At 52.0% G+C, this 18,456-nt stretch overlaps 1 protein-coding gene across 1 annotated transcript; it reads right to left on the reverse strand.

Moving 5' to 3' along the window:
• Positions 1–1,812: 1,812 nt before the first annotated feature.
• Tmem38a (transmembrane protein 38A) lies at positions 1,813–17,904 on the reverse strand. Its single transcript, XM_052162156.1, has 6 exons — positions 17,710–17,904; positions 9,850–10,006; positions 9,454–9,638; positions 8,401–8,488; positions 4,216–4,333; positions 1,813–3,149 (listed from the first exon to the last, which is right to left on the reverse strand). The coding sequence occupies exons 1-6, from the start codon at positions 17,831–17,833 to the stop codon at positions 2,925–2,927; spliced, it is 897 nt and encodes a 298-aa protein (XP_052018116.1). The 5' UTR covers positions 17,834–17,904; the 3' UTR covers positions 1,813–2,924.
• Between the last annotated feature and the right edge of the window lie 552 nt (positions 17,905–18,456).

Here is an 18,456-nt window from a genome sequence, read left to right on the forward strand (position 1 = left end):
GGTCTACAGAGCTCCAGGTTAGCCAGAGCTACACCGTGAGGCTAGACAGTGGTGCGGCACGCCTTTACTTCCAGTCCTCAGGAGGCAGAGGCAATCGTATTTTTATGAGTTCAAAGCCAGCTTGGGCTACATAGTTCCAGGCCAGCTAGGGCTACATAGTGAGACAGTCTCACAAACAAACAAACAAGCAAACACAACAACAAAAATCAAATCAGTCGTCACTGATCTTCACAGCATGGACGTGTATCTTCTGGTGTGTGTACGGTGACATAGAGCCCAGGTCCTTGTACACGTTAGACAAATCATCTGCCCCCAAGCCATGGCCCCAGCCCCTTCCTGGGGATTTTAGGCTGGGGCTCTACCATTAAGTTATCCCCACCCCTCCCACCCACCCCCACTCCTCCCACCCCCCCCACTCCCCCACCCCTCCCACCCCCACCCCCCCCACCCCCGCACCCGTCAGCATTCTGCATTCTGACTAAACTCCACCACACAGTTACCTGGCAGCGGGGGGGGGGGGGGGGCGGGGGGGGGGGGAGGGGCTCTCGCCCCTCCCTCCTCCTCTTCCTCTCCCCTCCCCTCCCTTTCCCCCCCTCCACGTGCTCATGGTCATGGCCAGCCTCTCTCCCTCCCTCCCCCCCTCCCTCTCTCTCTCTCTCCTCCTCTTCTTCTTCTTCTTCTTCTTCTTCTTCTTTCTCTCTCTCTCTCTCTCTCTCTCTCTCTCTCCTCTCTCTCTCTCTCTCTCTCTCTCTCTCTCTCTCTCTCTGCCTCTACTACCCTCCTAACCCCTCCCCATGCCCTGAATAAACTCTGTTCTCTATGATACCGTCTTCGTGTGCCTGGTACGTCAGGGGGAAGGGATGCCTTGACATGGGCCCGCCGGCTGACGCACCCCCACAGAACATATTCTTTCTCTTGTTATCTTTTCATAAACACATCACATGGTGCCCAGACTTGGGTTTAAATGCTAAACATAACTTTTTAAACAATATAAGGAACCCCATTCTCGATATCAGACAACAGAAGCCACCAAACTCAAATCCTCCTGAAATTAACCTGCACTTAGGGCGGGGCTGTCAGACTTCTGGCCCCGGTTTGCAGACACCATGGCAGCCTGACCTGGCAATGATCCCCGACCACAGGCGAGCCCACAGCTATCACACCTCCTTCCCTAAATAGGCTGGGAGCCTCTTTGTTTCCATTCCGTCTGTCCATGTGATGCCCACGCCTTGGGCTGCAAGGCTGCTTCTCCAATCCTCCCAGCTGCTCTAGGAGGCAGCCCAGGCCAGAATCCACTGAGGCTTAGAGGTGGCTTTCAGTCCTGACAGCAGAGCCATCCACTGTCAAGGCCTTATGGCCCTTCTTCCTGCCTCCAAATTTTAGTTGCTGTGAAAAGCCAGGATGCCCGTGGGGGCCCAGGGTCACTGGGTCCCCTTTGCCACGCAGTTCTGAAAGTGGAGGTGCTCAATAGCAGCAGGGGTGTCTCCCTCCCCCCCCCATCTCCCTTCCACTCCCCCTCCCCCTCCCCTCTCTTCCCCCTCTCCATTCTCTCTCTCTCTGCTCTTCCTCATTTCCTTCCCTTCCTTTTTGGTTTCACTATAGTAGCTCTGGTAGGCTTGCGAACAGTGATCCTCCAGCCTCAGCTTCTGGAGACATGTGCACCTTCCCACTCACTCACCTTGGAGAACTCAGATATGCAGACCCTGCATCCCAGGCTTCAGACACATCTCCTCTCCCTGGAGGCCTGGGCCATCTCTAAAATAGTCTGCTGCATCCCTACATTCTGAGGCTGAATAAAGAAAAAGAGCTGGATTTACTCGCACCACGTTTATTGGCTGATCACTCACACAGAGCTCTGAGGAAACCCAGGCGCTTCCAGCCTCAGGACCTACCCTACCTCCAGGCAAAGCTATGAGGAGCATCCTCAACAAACCGCAACGCTGGGTACTCCAACTAGATCTGTGCCTCACCCGAGCCTGAGCCCAGCGGCACGCACACTCACTTGTCCCAGATGTTCTGGAGACTCTGGCGACTGTGGCCTTCCCCTGTACAAGGAGCAGCACAACACTGTACAGCGAGCATGTGTGGATCCGCGTGTTTGTTGAATGGCTGAATGAACTGTGCTGCTCAGGTGTGAGGGACACCTGATACACCCAGAGCCCATCTGTGAGTTCTTAAGGATGTTGGCTCTTGGACCCTCTGCCCTGCACCCACACTTCTTTTGCCTGTGGGCAGCGAGGAACTGAAGCCCCCTCCTGTGAGAAGTCTGCTCAGCTATCTGGTGAGACCCTTCTGGCCTCAAACACAAATGGCCAAACATACAAAACAGTCAGCCCCGGCCCTTCACGCCAGCGCCCGTCTCTTTCACACTGCTTACGAAACTGTTTGACATCATAAAGAGCCTTCTGCACACAGGAGGGCCTGGGGTCCGCGCTACACAGCACACACAGAAGGCTCACACAAAGGAGGCCATTGGCTTAAAGATGCCCAGCAGGGAGGGTGACAAAATTCTAGAGAGGTCCAGAGTGTGAAAGGACATGGGACCCCAGCACCTGGCTCTCAAAAAGATCTAGATAATTGAGTCTCCATGTGGTTTTAAATTCTTTTGGTTACAAGATATAATTAGACAGAACACAGAATGAAAACCAAGACCCTCCAAGCCAGGCTTTGGGCCTGGACTGTGTGTCTCTTTTGAGAGGTCTGGCAGAGGGAGGGCAGGGTCCCACCCCTACCGAATTCCTCCACAGGATTTAAGCCCACATCAGCTCCGGGAGCTGCTGATGGCTCCAAATTGCAGATGGGAAAGTCGAGGCTGGCAGGGACAGGGGAGGGGGAGGCTCTGAGCCCTAAATGCCCCTAAGTTCTGAGTTTCTCTGAGTCCACATCTTTCTCCCAAGCACCCAGTGGATCCCTGGGGCGAACCCCTAATCCGCTTTCTTGGTCTTCTTCTTCCTGGAGCCTTCACCCAGCTCTTCCTTGGCCTTGGCGGGCAGCCCAGGGTGCTGGGAGCCTAGCCCCACGCCATGTGCCGCTCCATGGTTGTCATGGTGATGGTCGCCTCCCCAAGTTGCCCCAAACAGCACTGGGCAGATGTAACCCTCCAGGACATCAAATGGAGAACTGTGGGAGTGTGTGGCTGTCAGGAACACCTGGGGGAAATCCAAGAAACACATGGTGGGGGAGGGGAGAACAAAGGGGCAGTGAGGGGACCGGGCCAGCCCCAGCCCTCCAGCTTCCTATACCTCCAAGTACACAGCCCCCATCCTGGACTCTGGAAAGGCAGGACTTCCAGTCTCCACACCCAGACAGTCTAGGGATGCTGAGACCCGTGGTCACCCATGCCAACAGGACCTCCCAACACCTGGACCTCAGGATTACATTTTGATGTTGTTGAGGCAGGGGACCATGTAACCCAGACTAGCCTTCTACTATGAAGCCAAGTCTGGCCATAGGAGTTGTCAATCATCTGAAGCTAGAAGAAGTTCCTCACTCTACCGCACCCCTGCCTCCACCCTACCCACCCTCTTCCCTTCGCCCTCAAGTCCAGAACTCTGAACAATACATTCATTCTCTATCACACCTCCTTTTTCTCCTTCCTTGTTTGCTTTTGTTTGTTTGCTTGATTTTTCCTTTGTGCTGTTGTTTTGAGACACGATCATACTGTAGCCTAGGCTGGCTTCAGACTTGCTGTGAAGCTGAGCTAACCTTGAACTCCTGACCCTGTGCCCACCTTCCTGCCACAGCCTGGGCTTTTGAAACAGAATGTCACTGTGTAACCCTGGCCGGCTTAGAATTCACTGTATAGCCCAGGCTGGCCTCGAACTCATGTGCATACTCCTGCCTCAGCCTACCTGCCAGCAACGCCTACTCCCTTCCCAAGGCTGAGGTCTCCTCCTATAAATCTGTAGGCAGGAGCTTTCTACGTTTTGTAGAGCTGGGGACAATATTCCTCAGCTCTGTGGAAGGACAGCGAAGGCCCAAGACTCCGTTCTGGTTTGATCAGATTCCTGCCCCCTACTTTCCAATACAGGCACCCCCAGCCTGTGCCTGGAAGCCCCTTCTTCCCGTCTCCACCCCCACCTCCCTGGCCCTCGTGTCTCAATTTCCTGATGAATTTCTTCTGTCTGTCTCAGGTGGACCATGTCTCCCCCAGGGGATGTCTGAGTGCCCCCACCCATCCCAGGGACGTAAAGGTCACAGGTAGGGGTGGCTTACCTTACATGACACCATAAACATGGTGAAGATGAAGATGAGGCTGGCTTTGGACACCGGGAGCCAGCGGGTCTGTTGCAAGGTGAACAGGACGGCTCCATACAGACTGGCCTTGGTGGGGCTTGGGAGGGAGATATAAACAGCTGAGCTGTGTTCTCATCGGAGCTTCACGTAAAGCTCGCCAGAGCCACAGCTGAGCGGCCGGCCGCCCGACCAGCCGAGGCGCCAGGCCCATCTCTCCGGCTGGCAGCTACGCCTGCATGCCTGAGAGCATGTTTGTTGACACTGGGTTGCGAAGTTCCTTCTTAGCTCACACTTGAGAACAGAGCTGAGCAATCTCAAGCCCATGGAGGTGGGGAATCTCATGGAGGTGGAGACTATGCTAGGGGGAAGAACTCAGCCACTGAGGAATTCAGAGGGTGGTGACATTCGGTCACGAAAATAAAATAAAAGGTTTGCGGTGGGCCAGGCACTGGTGGCGCTCGCCAGGAATCCCAGCACTCGGGAGGCAGAGGCAGGAGGATTTCTGAGTTCGAAGCCAGCCTGGTCTACAGAGTGAGTTCTAGGACAGCCAGGGCTACACAGAGAAACCCTGTCTCAAAACAAAACAAACACACAAAAAGTCTGTGCCCAAGTCAGGACTCCAGTTTTATCCTTTTCTCTAGGCTGAACCCTGGCTTCCCAAGATTGTGAAATGAATTGTTTCTCCCGCTTCTTCTGTTACCACCCAGTATGTGTCTCAGTCTCTGTCTCTCTAGATCTCATGTAGGCAACTTTGGGGGGAGATGATTCTTTTAATTTTCCTGTTAAGTTTGAATAACCTAAAATTTACCTTTTTTTAAATTTATTTTTTATTTATTCACTTATTTCGGTATCAGCCCCACCTTTCTTCTCAGTACCCCTCACACAGGACTGTCATTCCTCCCCACCCTTCTTCTTTGAGAAGGGCGATTCCCCCTCCAAGTATCACCCACACATATCTCTCTCTCTCTCACACACACACACACACACACACACCCCGCACACCCCACACACCCCGCTCACTGCAGGACTAGGCACATCCTCTCTCACTGAGTCTACACAAGGCAGCCCAGTTAGGGTACCCGGATCCACAGGCAGGCAACAGATTCAGGGACACACACACACACACACACACACACACCGCCATCTGCTATGTATGTGCAGGGCCTCGGCAGAGACGCCAGTTCTTCCCTCTGACCACGCGGGCCTCTGGTACCAGGCTTGGCAGCAAGTTTGCTCATTACCCACTGAGCCAGCTCCAGGCCCTGCACCTTAGTTTTGAGACAAAGTCTCTCACCTGACCTCGAATCTACCATTTTGCTGGGTGAGATGGCCAGAGAACCCCAGGGAATCTGTTTCTTCCTTCCTGGATATGGTGGTTTGAATAAGAATGTCCCCCATTCTGGTCCCATGTTGGTGGTGCTCTTTGGGGAGGTTGAGGAAGTGTGCTGCTGGGGGCAGGGGCTTCGAGGAGCTCCTTCCTCACCATCAGATTCAGCCCTCTGGCAGGAGGCCCAAGTGCTTGGTCATGGTGGCTTTATGCTAAGAGACTAGTGACAGATGCCGGCCGGTGGTGGCGCACGCCTGTAATCCCAGCACTCTGAGAGGCAGAGGCAGGCAGATTTCTGAGTTCGAGGCCAGCCTGGTCTACAAAGTGAGTTCCAGGACAGCCAGGGCTACACAGAGAAACCCTGTCTCGGAAAAAAACAAATAAAAAAAGAGAGAGAGAGAAAGAGAGAGAAACAGAGAGAGAGAGAGAGAGAGCAGTGACAGGACAGGAGTGCTGCCACACCTGCTTCTAAAGGCGGCACCTGGGGCAGTCAGTGGAGGTTCTTAGGCCCAGCATCTTTCTCTTTTAACGTTTTATTTAGTCATTTAATTTTATATATATCGGCATTTTATCTGCGTGCGTCTCTGTAAACCACACATAAGCAATGCCTGTAGAGGCCAAAAGAGGGCATCTGAACCCCCATGAAAGGGGTTGCAGATGATGGTGAGCCAGCATGTAGGCTAAAGGAATCAAACACAGGACGTCTGCAAGAACAGTCCAGGCCCTTAACCTCTGAGCCATCTCTGCAGCCCTAGATGCCCGCCATCTCTGACTGAGATGGAATGCAGGCTGTGTAGGCCGTGGGGCCTGGATGAAGAGTCAATGCTCCCACCTCTAAGACAGTCACAGCCTGTGTACCTCAGGCTGGCCTGCAAGTCACAGACATCCTCCTGCCTCTGCCTTCCACTTTGCCTGAATTGGCAATGGTGAATCTTGTCAATTTGACAGGATCTAAACATAAACCCAAAGAGGTTAGAGAGATGGCTCAGTGATTAAGAGCACTGTCAGCTCTTCCAAAGGACCCAGGTTCAATTCTCCAACCCACATGGCAGCTCACAACTATGTGTAACTCCAGTTCCAAGAAGTCTGACACCCTCACACCAATACATATAAAATAAAGTTAAATACATTATTTTTAAAAAATCAACTCAGCAGGCGGTGGTGGCGCACGCCTTTAATCCCAGCACTTGGGAGGCAGAGGCAGGTGGATCTCTGAGTTGAGGCCAGCCTGGTCTACAGAGTGAGTTCCAGGACAGCCAGGGCTACACGGAGAAACCCTGTCTCAAAAAAGAAAAGAAAAGAAAGGAAAAGAAAAGAGAAAAACAAACAAACAAAAAATCAACCCACAGGCAAATATCTGCACATGTGTGAGAGGATTATCTAGATTAGGTGAACCCAAGGGAACGACCCCAGACGAGATGACTGTGGGTGGCCTCCGGACACTATCCGGACTGAACATGAAGGAGAAGACATCTGAGCCACACTCCTCTGCTGGGTACAAACTGAGGGGCTGCCTTGGGGTTTGGATGCCTTCCCTACCATGGCGTCTGCACCCCTAAACTGTGAGCCTCTGGAAGTCTCTCCTCACGTCATTGCTCCCGTCAGTCCCGTGTGGTGCCACGGCAACAGGAAAAGCCACCAAGTCCTTGAAACACTGGGTGCGGAGAACACGAGTGGCTGCCGGTCGCCGCACACAGTGATGTGGTGGGCATGGGCTTGGCTCAGCAGACACTGGTCACTATCCAGAGAGCTAAGGAGGCATCCGAGACTGAGCCCCACGGGGACCCCTGGACAGTGGGTAAAGGTGCACAGTGCGGGTGGGGACTCACAAGGGTTGCCCTCCGATTTCCCCTACACTAGAGAAATGGGGGCCGAGGAGACGAGTCTGCGGGTTTGCCTGAGGCGCTCCACAAAGGCCATGGGGGATTTGATGCACGAGATGGCATGGTAGTGACTTGCCAGTGGGAACCTAGCTGGGTGGAGAGACTGTGCAGAGTCAGAATCTCCACAAGATAAAACTAGGTCGGCCATTGCCTGCCAGTGCACGGCCAGCCAGGCCACCACCAGGGCAGAGGCGCAAGGCGGGAATGAGCCTGTTCAACTTTAATAATTCACTCAACAGTGCGCTCAGAGCCAGCTGGGTATCGAGCCTGGGCAAGTGAGGGACTCGGGGTTTGACTGAGAGACTGTGTCTCAAAAACTACAGTGGTCCCAAGCGTTACCCCCAGCCTCCACCTGTGCACATGTGCCCACACACGCACACCACACAGACACACAGGGAGATCGAGAAAAGAACAACAACAACAAAATGAAATCGGTAAAAAAAGATCTATCAGGCCAGTGCAGCGGTCCTCCGTGGGCCAGGGCCTGCCTGCTGCGGCCTCACCCCTGCGGCCTCACCTCACCCCTGCTCCCTACTCACATCCTCACTTTGGTCTTGCGGTTTTCTTTTTTCTTTTTTTCTTTTTTTGGTTTTCCGAGACAGGGTTTCTCTGTGTAGCCCTGGCTGTCCTGGAACTCACTCTGTAGACCAGGCTGGCCTCGAATTCAGAAATCCCCCTGCCTCTGCCTCCCAAGGGCTGGGATTAAAGGCGTGTGCCACCACCACCCGATGGTCTTGCAGTTTTCTAACGTGACGTGACAGCTGGCCATGATCCTAGCCTATGGGTAGACGGTCTTTTGTAGCTAGGAAACTCCTATTCACTCTTTAAAACCCCCATCAAATATCACCTCTTTGCAGAATCTCTTCCTATTCCCACCTTAGTGGCATCTCTAGATCACTAATGTAGGGCCAGGCAGGGTGGGACAGAGGCCAGCAGGCCAGGAGGGGTACTCACAAGGACATGTGCAGGATCTCGTTGGTTTCCGGCTTCCAGACACCTCGAAGCAGCTGCTCCAAGTTGGACAGGAGGGCGACCCCGGAGCCTGCAGGGCGGGGCAGCGATGAGGGCAACCCCGGAGCCCACAGGGCGGGGCACCGCTGAGGCAGCTGCCACCCGACACCCTCCTTTCTTCTAGCCTCAATTCCCAAGCAAACACAGAACGTTTTCTTGAGGAGCCTGGGCCCAGGGTGACCATCCACCACGTAGGGGAGGCCAAGGCTCGGAACAGCTCCTCCCCGTCTGACCTACAAGGGACCGTCTGGACGCTCACTGTGCTGCCCAGGCTGGCTCAGGACTCCTAATCCTCATGGTCTCAAGTGCTGGGATAGGCGCCCACCCAACACCCAGTCAACTGCTGGAATTTTTACTTCATTAAAAACGTTAATAATTCTTTTTTATATGTTATTCTGTGTACGGGGTGGGGTTGGAGGGCAACGCGTGCCATGGGTCCTCCCTGATCCCGTGGGGCCCAAGGGTGGAAGGTATGACTCACACCTTTAATCCCAGCACTTGGGAGGCAGAGGCAGAAGGATCTCTGTGAGTTGGAGGCTAGCCTGGTCTACATAATGAGCTCCAAGCCAATTTAAAAGTTGCATTTTATTTATACTTTTTGTGTTGGTGGGGGGGGGGTGTCCATGCGCATGCACACACCAGGACACATGTGTGGAGACCAGAGGACACCTCGCTAGAGCTTGGTCTCTCCTACTATGTGGGTTCTGAGCATCAAATTCAGGTCATCGGGCTTGGCCTCAAGCACCCTTCCCCACTGAGCCATCTTGCTGGCCCCTATTATGATTAACTTTGCTGTTATTGTGTATGGTGTGTGTAGGTGGCATATGCCATGGTATTCATGTGGTGGTCAGTGAACAACTTGTGCGAGTCGGTTCTCTACTGTATGGGTCCCAGGGATCAAATTAGGTCACCAACTTTTGGCTGCAAGCTCCTTTACCCACTGAGCCATATCACTGTGGCGCCTTTTTTTATCCTCCCTGTCATAGTTCTGTTTACCTTTGACCCACCCGGTGGCGATCATGATGAACCACCCGTGGTGGTAGTGGTGGTGTGCGTGATGGATGCCCACAGCAATCTTTCGGACCCTCACCACCTCCTTCATAGCCACAAAGATGAGTTTTACGGGCAGAAAGCAGACGCACTTGTAGAAGAGGTCCAAGGGACAGAAGAAAATCAAGTACCTTGGGGACAGAAGGCCTAGGGTCAGAGGAAGGGCGGGCACACTGGTGGATGAGCTTAGGGCAGATGCAGAGAAGGCCCGGGGTCAGGGGGAGGGACTCACAGAGGGCAGGGAGGATGGCAGCAGACCGTGACTCCCTCCTCCCCAGTGCTGAGGTCCTCCCTGATCCCAGGCTCCGCCCTTCCCGCCCCGCCCCGCCTCCTAGCGCTCACCACACTCCGGAGGCCAGCAGGATACTGGAGCTGTTGCTGAAGTAGTCAATGATGGGCTCCCCAAGAAGCAGGTCGGCCAGGATGTAACTCCCAAAACAGTGCAACATGGCGCACAGCCAGGATGCCACCGGGTGGCGCCGGGACAGTTCCACAGCTCCTGTGAGGGCACATGAATTCTGGGGACCACTGAAATCCCAGGAACGTGCCACACCCGCTTGCAGGCGCCCTTCTAACCCCCTGGGTACTGGCTTCTTCTTTGTTTGCTTTTGTATTTGTTTTTGTTTTTGGAGACAGGGTTTCTCTGTGTAGCCCTGGCTGTCCTGGAACTCAGTCTGTAGACCAGGCTGGCCTGGAACTCAGAAATCCGCCTGCTTCTGCCTCCTAAGTGCTGGGATTAAAGGCCGGCGGGTGCTGGCTTCTAAAGTCCTCACTGGATGCTGGGCTGGAGGCAGGTCATGCTGCTTGCTGAACCTGCTCTCTACCCCACAAGTATGGACTCGCCCGTGCCCGTTGAGAAAGCCATCTCAGGTCTCCGACAGCGCAAGGTAAAGGTCATCAGGGGCTGCTGAACTGGTAAAGGCCTTTGCCACCAAGCCTGAGAAGCAGAACTCCATCCCGGACCCCCATGCTGAGGACAGAGACCCGACTGCTGCAGCTTGCCTCCAGCTGCGTGTGAGTGTGCGTTCACACAGCTATAAAAGTCGCCTAACTTGCCTTTACTCCCAGCAGAGGCAGGCAGATCTGTGAGTTCAAGGCCAGCCTGGTCTACAGAGCACGTTGTAGGACAGCCAGGGCCACAGAGAGACCCTGTCTCAAGTAAACAAATGAGTAAGTAAAGATATTTATAAATCTCCACAGTCTATGTTAATGGTTAGATTCTATCTTTATGTTACTATTGTCCCCATCTCATAAAGCCAGGGCTGGGTGTCTCCTGGTGCATCCGCTTATCATACGGATTATCATTCTTTCTGACAGAGAACAGAGAACAATTTTAGGACCAAGGTGTCAGCCAAGTTGCTCCATGTTCGAACCGCCTAAGAGCCCTTGTTAAATTGTCTGGATATGATCTGATCCCAAGGTTCACAGGAAACTGGGCCCCACCCACGGGGTCAGGGTTACAGGTGGGGAACCTTTAAGAGTTGAGGGTAGTGCTCAGTCGTTATGGGGTTGCCAAGGCTAGCCTGATGGAGGTAGGACCTGGGAGAATATGGTTGTAAAAGGGACAGCTGGGCTGGGCTGAGTGGGTGGGGGTGGGGTTAGAGGGTGGGGGAGGGAGAGAGAAGAGGAGGGAAGAGGATGGGAGGGGAAAGAGCCCTCCCATCCCCAAGCCACCCTGGATCTATTTAAAGCACACTTCCCCAGAGAAGTGGCCCCCAGGAACAGCTGGTGTGCTCATAGCCAAGCCCTCCTCCTGCTCCACAGAAAATGACACTTGTCTATGCTTCTAAAAATAGCTGCCAAGGGGCACTCTTGTTCCAGGTTCTTTGTGCCCTTTGGGACCATCTTAAGATAGAGATGAGCGGGGCAGGGGCCGAGGTTCCACATGTCCCACAACAAGCAGGCGCTAGGCTCCGTTTCACAAGCGCCTCCTATATAAGTACTATGTCCCCTTCTGGCTCGGCCAGAGCCCTGGTGTCTGCCATGAGTCTCCAGTGAGCCTCAGTTTCTTTGGACATCAAAAGGCAGAGGTATAATGGCTCAACTCATTATCTTTAGTTTTAAAAGATTTGTGTATGAGTGTTTACATGCATGTGTCTGTGCACTGTGAGATCCCGACAGCTGGGATTACAGATGCTTGTGAGGGACCCTGGGTGCTTTGCAAGAGCAGCTGGCACTCAGTGCTGAGCCACTGTCCCAGTCCTCTGTATTGACTTTATTTATTTTGACACAGCGCCTCACTCTAATCCAGACTAGCTTTTGATTTACCATCCTCCTGCCTCAACCTCTCCACTGCAGAGAGGTCAAGCTTCAGTCGCTGTGAATCAGGAGGAACCCCTCTGCTGGCTGCCTGCCTGCCCAAGACAAAAAGACACTGCTTAGCTCTTAGCAATTACACCACAGATATTCTGGGGCCCAGAATGAGACTTAAATATCTGTGTGGGGGGGTAAATTTCCACACATAAATCTTAAATCCACCCACTGTGGGCTGGAGGAGTAGTCCAGTTTAGTGCCTGGTCCTGAATCTCCCAAGGAGGGGCTGGAGACGTGGCTTGGTTTAAGATCCCTGCCCAGATTTCCCCAGTGTTTTCTGGTATCAAAGATTAACGGGGGTGGGGGGTGGGGATAGAAATTGTCCTCTTTTCCTTTTTTTAGTGCTATGCCATGCATCTCAGGAGCTACAAACAAAATTACAAAGCTTTGTACTTTTCAACTTAATTTTGTTGTGAACCTAAAACTGGCCTGAAAAAGAACTTGTCTATTAATTGGTGCTGTAGTTCAGGGAACATGCCTGAAGCCCTGGGTTCCATCCCCAGCACAACAGAAACCAGGCAGAAACCTATACAGTGGCATAGGCCTGGAATCACAGCAGTCAAGACTCAGGGGTTCGAGGCCAGCCTAGATCACTAGTGAGAGCCTATAAAATGGAGTCTGGCTAGGCAGTGGTGGAACACTCTTTTAACACCAGCATTTGGGAAGGAGAGGCAAGCAAATCTCTGTAAATTTGAGCCAGCCTGGTCTACAGTGAGTTCTAGGGCAGCCAAGACTACACAGAGAAGCCCTGTCTTTAAAAACCACCAAAACTAAAGAAGGTTATTGTTGGGTATGTCCCAGCACTTGGAAGATGAGGCAGAAGTCTCAGAAACTCAGGGTTCTCTTTAGCTCATATCAAGTTTGGTCCTGACTGCACTACATAAAACCAGCTACATTCTGCCGGGCGGTGGTGGCACACACCTGTAATCCCAGCACTCTGGGAGGCAGAGGCAGGCGGATTTCTGAGTTCGAGGCCAGCCTGGTCTACAGAGTGAGTTCCAGGACAGCCAGGGCTACACAGAGAAACCCTGTCTGGGGGGGGGGGAGGACAAACAAACAAACAAAACCCCAAAACAACAACAACAACAACAACAAAAACCCAGCTACATTCAAACAAATGAAGTTTGGTCCCAAGGGCACCATGTTCTCCTAATATGCACATAGCCTCGGTTCCATGCCAAGTACATGGGTGTGGTGCGAGACACCTGTCCTCCCAGCATAGGAGTTGGGGTGGAGGCAAGTGGACGAGAAGTTCAAGGCCATCCTAGGCTATAAGGTAAGGCCAGCCTGTGCAACATAAAGAGCATGTATCAAGAAAAGTTAAGGAATACAGACTGTCACTCCTTCCTTCATCTGTGTCTTCTGTCACGGCCATTTCTTTCGTCCCTCTCCTTGAACAGAGCTTGGGGCCCAGGAGGGAGTCAGACTCCAGAGGGTTCCCGCCTTCACCCACAGCTCACCTTGTTTACAACCCCCTTCTAGACGCCTGGAGGGATGCAGGTCATGTGCTCCTGGGCAGTTCTGGTTTGCCCAGCATTCTGAATTTCTGAGTAGCTCCCAAAGACTCTGAACTTTCTTGCAAAAGAACTCTCTGTAAAACCCAACCCAGAACACAGCAGTACCCCAGTAACATGTTCTTCTAGAGCAGTGGTTCTCAACCTTCCTAATGCTATGACCCTTTAATAATAATGACCCTAATGATGTGATGATCCCCAACCATACAAGTATTTTGTTGCTACTTCATAACTATAATTTTGCTACTGTCAAAAATCATAGCTGGGCAATGGTGGTGCACGCCTTTAATCCCAGCACTTGGGAGGCAGAGGCAGATGAATTTCTGAGTTTGAAGCCAGCCTGGTCTACAGAGTGAGTTCCAGGACAGCCAGGGCTACACAGAGAAACCCTGTCTCAAAAAAAAAGAAAAACCAAAATAATAATAACAACAACAACATAACTATCTGATCTGCAACCACCAGACAGGGCTGAGACCACTTTCTACAGCCTTCCAAACGAATGGAACCACTTCTTAGAGCACACAGAAGCCCAGAATCTAGATACCCATGCCAGCAGCCAGAGGAGGGCAACTGGCTCATTTTACCAAAGAAGCCATGTCACAGACAGGCAAAGGGAAATGTGTGGAGGCAGTGTGGACAGGTTTGATGGTTTGGATTAGTACCGGGGCCAGCTCCCACCTTAGACACCCTCATCTGTCCCTTCTGTTTCCTGTTTATGTGTGTGTGTGTGTTGAGCAAGCTTGTTTGAATGCTGTGGGTGTGGGGGACAACACAGGGGCTTGTGAACATAGAGCCATCTTGTCCTAAGGACCCAGTTTCTGCCCTCTAAATACTTCACCATCTTTTTTTATTTTATTATTTTTATTACTGGGTGGGGAGGATGATGTAGGGAGGGAAAGAGGATCTTACCATGTAGCTCTGGCTGTCCTGAAAATCACTCTGTAGACCAGGCTAACCTCAAACTCAGAGATCAGCCTGGCTGGGTCTCCTGAGTGATGGGATTAAAGGTATATACCAGCATGATATCTGGCTGTGCTCCACCATTTTTAACTGGGAAAGAGGCCCAGACTGGCCTCCACTAAGGTCTTCGGCTCAGTTTCTTATTTGCCAAAATTACAGATATGCGTTGTCTAGCAGTTGCCCAGTCACCTTAATTTCCTAAGGCAAATGAGTAGTTCTTGCAGCCTAATCTGCCACTCTGGCTGTCAAGGGACTCCCGGAGACTTGTGGGCTCACCAAGTATTTATTTCCTTCAGCCTTCTACTTCCTCTTCCCCAAATTGTGAAGTAATCGCCTCAGGCAGATGTCTTGCAGCAAAAACTGGGAAAATGGGCTTGAAATGCAAGCATGGAGATATTCTGATTAAATTCCTCTGGGTTAATTCAGTTGGTTGGTTTTGGGGACTGAGGATGGAATCCAAGGCCTCCTGTATGCTAACACTCTACAGACAAGCCATACCTCTAGCCCCTCACTGGCAGACTCTCCAACCACATCACTATCCCTGTAAATTTTTTTGAGGCCAATAATGTGGCTTAGCAGGTAACAACACTTGTCACCAGGCCTTGTCGCCAGGATTCAATTCTTGGGACCGACGAGGTAGGAACGGAGACCTGAAGCCCACCTGCATTGTCTTCTGTCTTCCACCCATGTGCTATGGTAGCACTTAACACGCACAATAAATAAATTAAGTGTAATAATAAAAAATTTAATACAATTTTCTTTTGAGACAGGATGTGGCTAAGTTGCTCAATGCTGGACTTGAACTTGCAACCCTTCTGCCTCTACTTCTTGAGTGGGTGGGACAACAGGTAGGCACCACTGCACTAGGTTCAGGTAGAGTCTTTTAGTGACTGGCCTGGAACTCACAGAGATCCAACTGCTTCTGCCTTCCAGGTGTTGGCATTACAGGCATGCACCAGCAAGCCCAGGTGGAAACAGACTTTTAAAAGACCCCAGGAAATCTGATATACAGCTAGGGTTGAAGAACTGATAGTTTTAAAGCATAAAACCAAAACTTTCTGGAAAATTCTGTCTCCTACACTTGCAGCACAGATGGTTTACTGAGACAGTCCTGCAGAGATTTTTAGACAAGAATGAGCATGGCGCATGTAGATTTCAAGCACAGGGGAGGCCAAGGAAAGAGGAAAGAGTTTGACGCTAGCCTGAGGGACCAGTGGGAGTGGGATCCTGGCTTTTTTTTTTTTTTTTAAAGAAACAGGGGTTGGCAAGATGATTCAGAAGTGACAGCATTTGCTGCCCAGTGGTGTCTGGTGACCTGAGTTTGATCCCTAGAACACATGTAAAGACAGAAGGACAGAGTTGTCCTCTGTCCTCCTCTACATGCACTCTGGGGCATGGATGTACACACATATACTAATAATGACAATGATGATAACTGAAAATATTTTTAAACACAAATAAAATAAAGGGGGACAGTGAGTTTTACTTGAGTTCAATCCCCAAGTCCCACACAAGGGAGGGAGAACAACTCTGTCAAGTTGTCCTGTGCCCTCCACATGTATGTCCCCCCCACACACAATAAAAATGAAGAGTTAAAAATAAAAAGAACAGGGCTGGAGAGATGGCTCAGAGGTTAAGAGCACTGACTACTCTTCCGAAGGTCCTGAGTTCAAATCCCGGCAACCACATGGTGGCTCACAACCATTCGTAACAGGATCTGACGTCCTCTTCTGGAGTGTCTGAAGACAGCTACAGTGTACTTACATATAATAAATAAATAAAAAGAACACCCCAGTTTCAGCACTTTCCATACTAAGTCCATTCCTGGGGGTTCCCACCTCCTCACAGCAGATCTTGGGGGTGTGGTGGGTTCCACAGAAGTCACCAGGAATTCTTCCCCGGATGGGAAACCCAGTTTCTCCAAACAATAGCACAAACAAGACCTTCACCTTGCAAAGCCTTCTTGCTTGGGCAGAGGGAAAGAAGACCCAACACGCAAGCCTGACAGTCCCAATGATCCTGTTTGCATAAGATCATGTGTTTATGCTCGCAAGGGCGTGTGTACATTTTCATCCGAGAAAGCCCTGGAAATGGGCTCTTTTGAGGTTATCAGGAACACTGTTTTTAAACTTGATTTTTTTTCCCTACCAGCTGTGGGCCATCTTGAAGACCCCTCTCATTCCTAAGTAAACATTAGAGTCTGGTTTTATCACCTCAAAAGTAATTAATTTACATACCCACCCACAGAAGGGTCCTAGATTTCCTGGAAGGAAATAATCCTGCCCCTCAAGTTTGAAGGTTCAGAAGAAGAACTAAAACTACAGAAGACAAACACAACACATTTGCTTATGCTGAACTTGTATAAAAATAGAACGCTCCAGGGAGGCCTTTACTTATTTATATGTTTGTTTTTGAGATAGTCTGTAGTCGAACTGAAGAAGAACTCATCAATAGCCCTGGATGTGCTGGAATTAGCTTGTTTTCCTCCTTTCTCTACATCCTACGTTCTGGGGTTACAGACGTAAGCTACATTTGTCCTCATTAAAGCAGAAGGCTTGGAGGAGGGGTGCGGCAGCAGCAAGATGACCGCTGGTAAAGAAGTTTGACTACAAATATGACCACCAGAGTTCGACCAGGGGCTCCTGCAAACTGTCCTCTGACCTCTACATATACCCACAACACAGAGATAAATAAAAGTGATTCACTTTTTTTTTTTTTTTAAATCAAAGAAGTAGGGTCTATCCTCCTCTGGCTCTTGAGAGCGAACTGACCCGACGTTGCCCTGTCCTGGAACGGTTTTGGCCCGTACGTGGAAGGATCCCAGGTCTGAGTTGGCCCAGCCGGCATGCGAGAAGGGAGGGAAGAAGATGCCAAAAGATGCAGTACGGAGGAGACATGGGTGTCACTTTTCCTGAACCTGATCGCAACCCCAGCATGGCCAGTCCTTATATAGTCACCCGGCCGGCAGTCAATCCAAGGGCGCTAAGCGAGGTCACAGCAGTTGACGTCCAGAACATCTGACCCTCGCCCGGGCTGGTCCGACCCTTGGTTTGGAACCTTCGCCACCATCAATCCCTCTGGCCCAAGATTAGGTTCAGGAAGCCTTGCCCTAACCTGACTCTGACCTTTTCTTTGCCCCCGCCCTCAGCCCCAGCCCCTCAGCACCTGTCCTCCTAACAGTAAACAAGTGAGCTTCTCTCCTTCCCTCGCACCTCATTTGCAGCCTCCTTTCCACGGCGCCTCTGTCTCCGTGGTTTCCTTCTCCACCTCCGCGCGCGTAGGAGCACTCCGCGATCTCAGCCTCTGCCTCCTCCCCCATGCAGCCCCAGGGTCTACCCTGCCTCCTCCCTCCCCGCCTCCATCATCAAGCTAAGGGCAACCTCCCTCCTGGTAACTCCTACAACCCCCGACTCACCTGGCTCATACTTCAGGTAGATGATGGAGACGATGAAGTAGCTGAGGTCGAAGACAGGGAAGAGCGGCACCCGCGAGAAGCTGAGAGCTAGCTCGCCCAGGCTCAGCGCTGACATGAGGTCCATGGCGATGGAGGGCGCCTCCCCGGCCCCGTTCGTCCCGCGCCCCGCCGCCGGACGAATGCTCCCGAGCCGCTGAGCCCGCCCCCCGCCAGGCCCCGCCCCGCCCCGGAGAGGAGGGGTGGTGGGGGACGCCTAGCACCCCGGAGCCCAAGGACGTCAGAACTCGTCCAACGGAGCCAAAAAGGGGGTTCTGTCCCCTGCATCCAACACACGCAAGAGGGAACTCTGCCCTTATACATCTGCTTAATTGGGACCCTGGCCCTGTGCCGTGGAACTAACCAACTCAGGACCCCTATTTCCCGCAAAACCCGCGCCCTCGGAAGCTCTCAGCCAGGGATACCACGTTTCATTCCTGAGGAGTCCAGGTCTCCAAAGTCAAAACCACGCCTCCCACAAGGGGACCTCAACTCAGACCCTCATGTCCTGTTTGGTTTTGTCTAAGAGGCTCCACAAGTCAGAACCCTCCTCTTTGTGGACCCCAGCCCAGACTGTGGTGTTAGGGTCCCTCTCGCTTCAGGAGGCCCCACAGGTTAGGATCCATCCTCTATGGACCCTCACCCAGGCTTCATGTTCTGTAAAGTCTGTCCGGTCAGGACCCTCATTCTCCATGATGTCACTCAGTCAGA

Source organism: Apodemus sylvaticus, chromosome 18 (assembly GCF_947179515.1).
Source record: "Apodemus sylvaticus chromosome 18, mApoSyl1.1, whole genome shotgun sequence".
Classification (NCBI taxonomy): Eukaryota; Metazoa; Chordata; class Mammalia; order Rodentia; family Muridae; genus Apodemus; species Apodemus sylvaticus.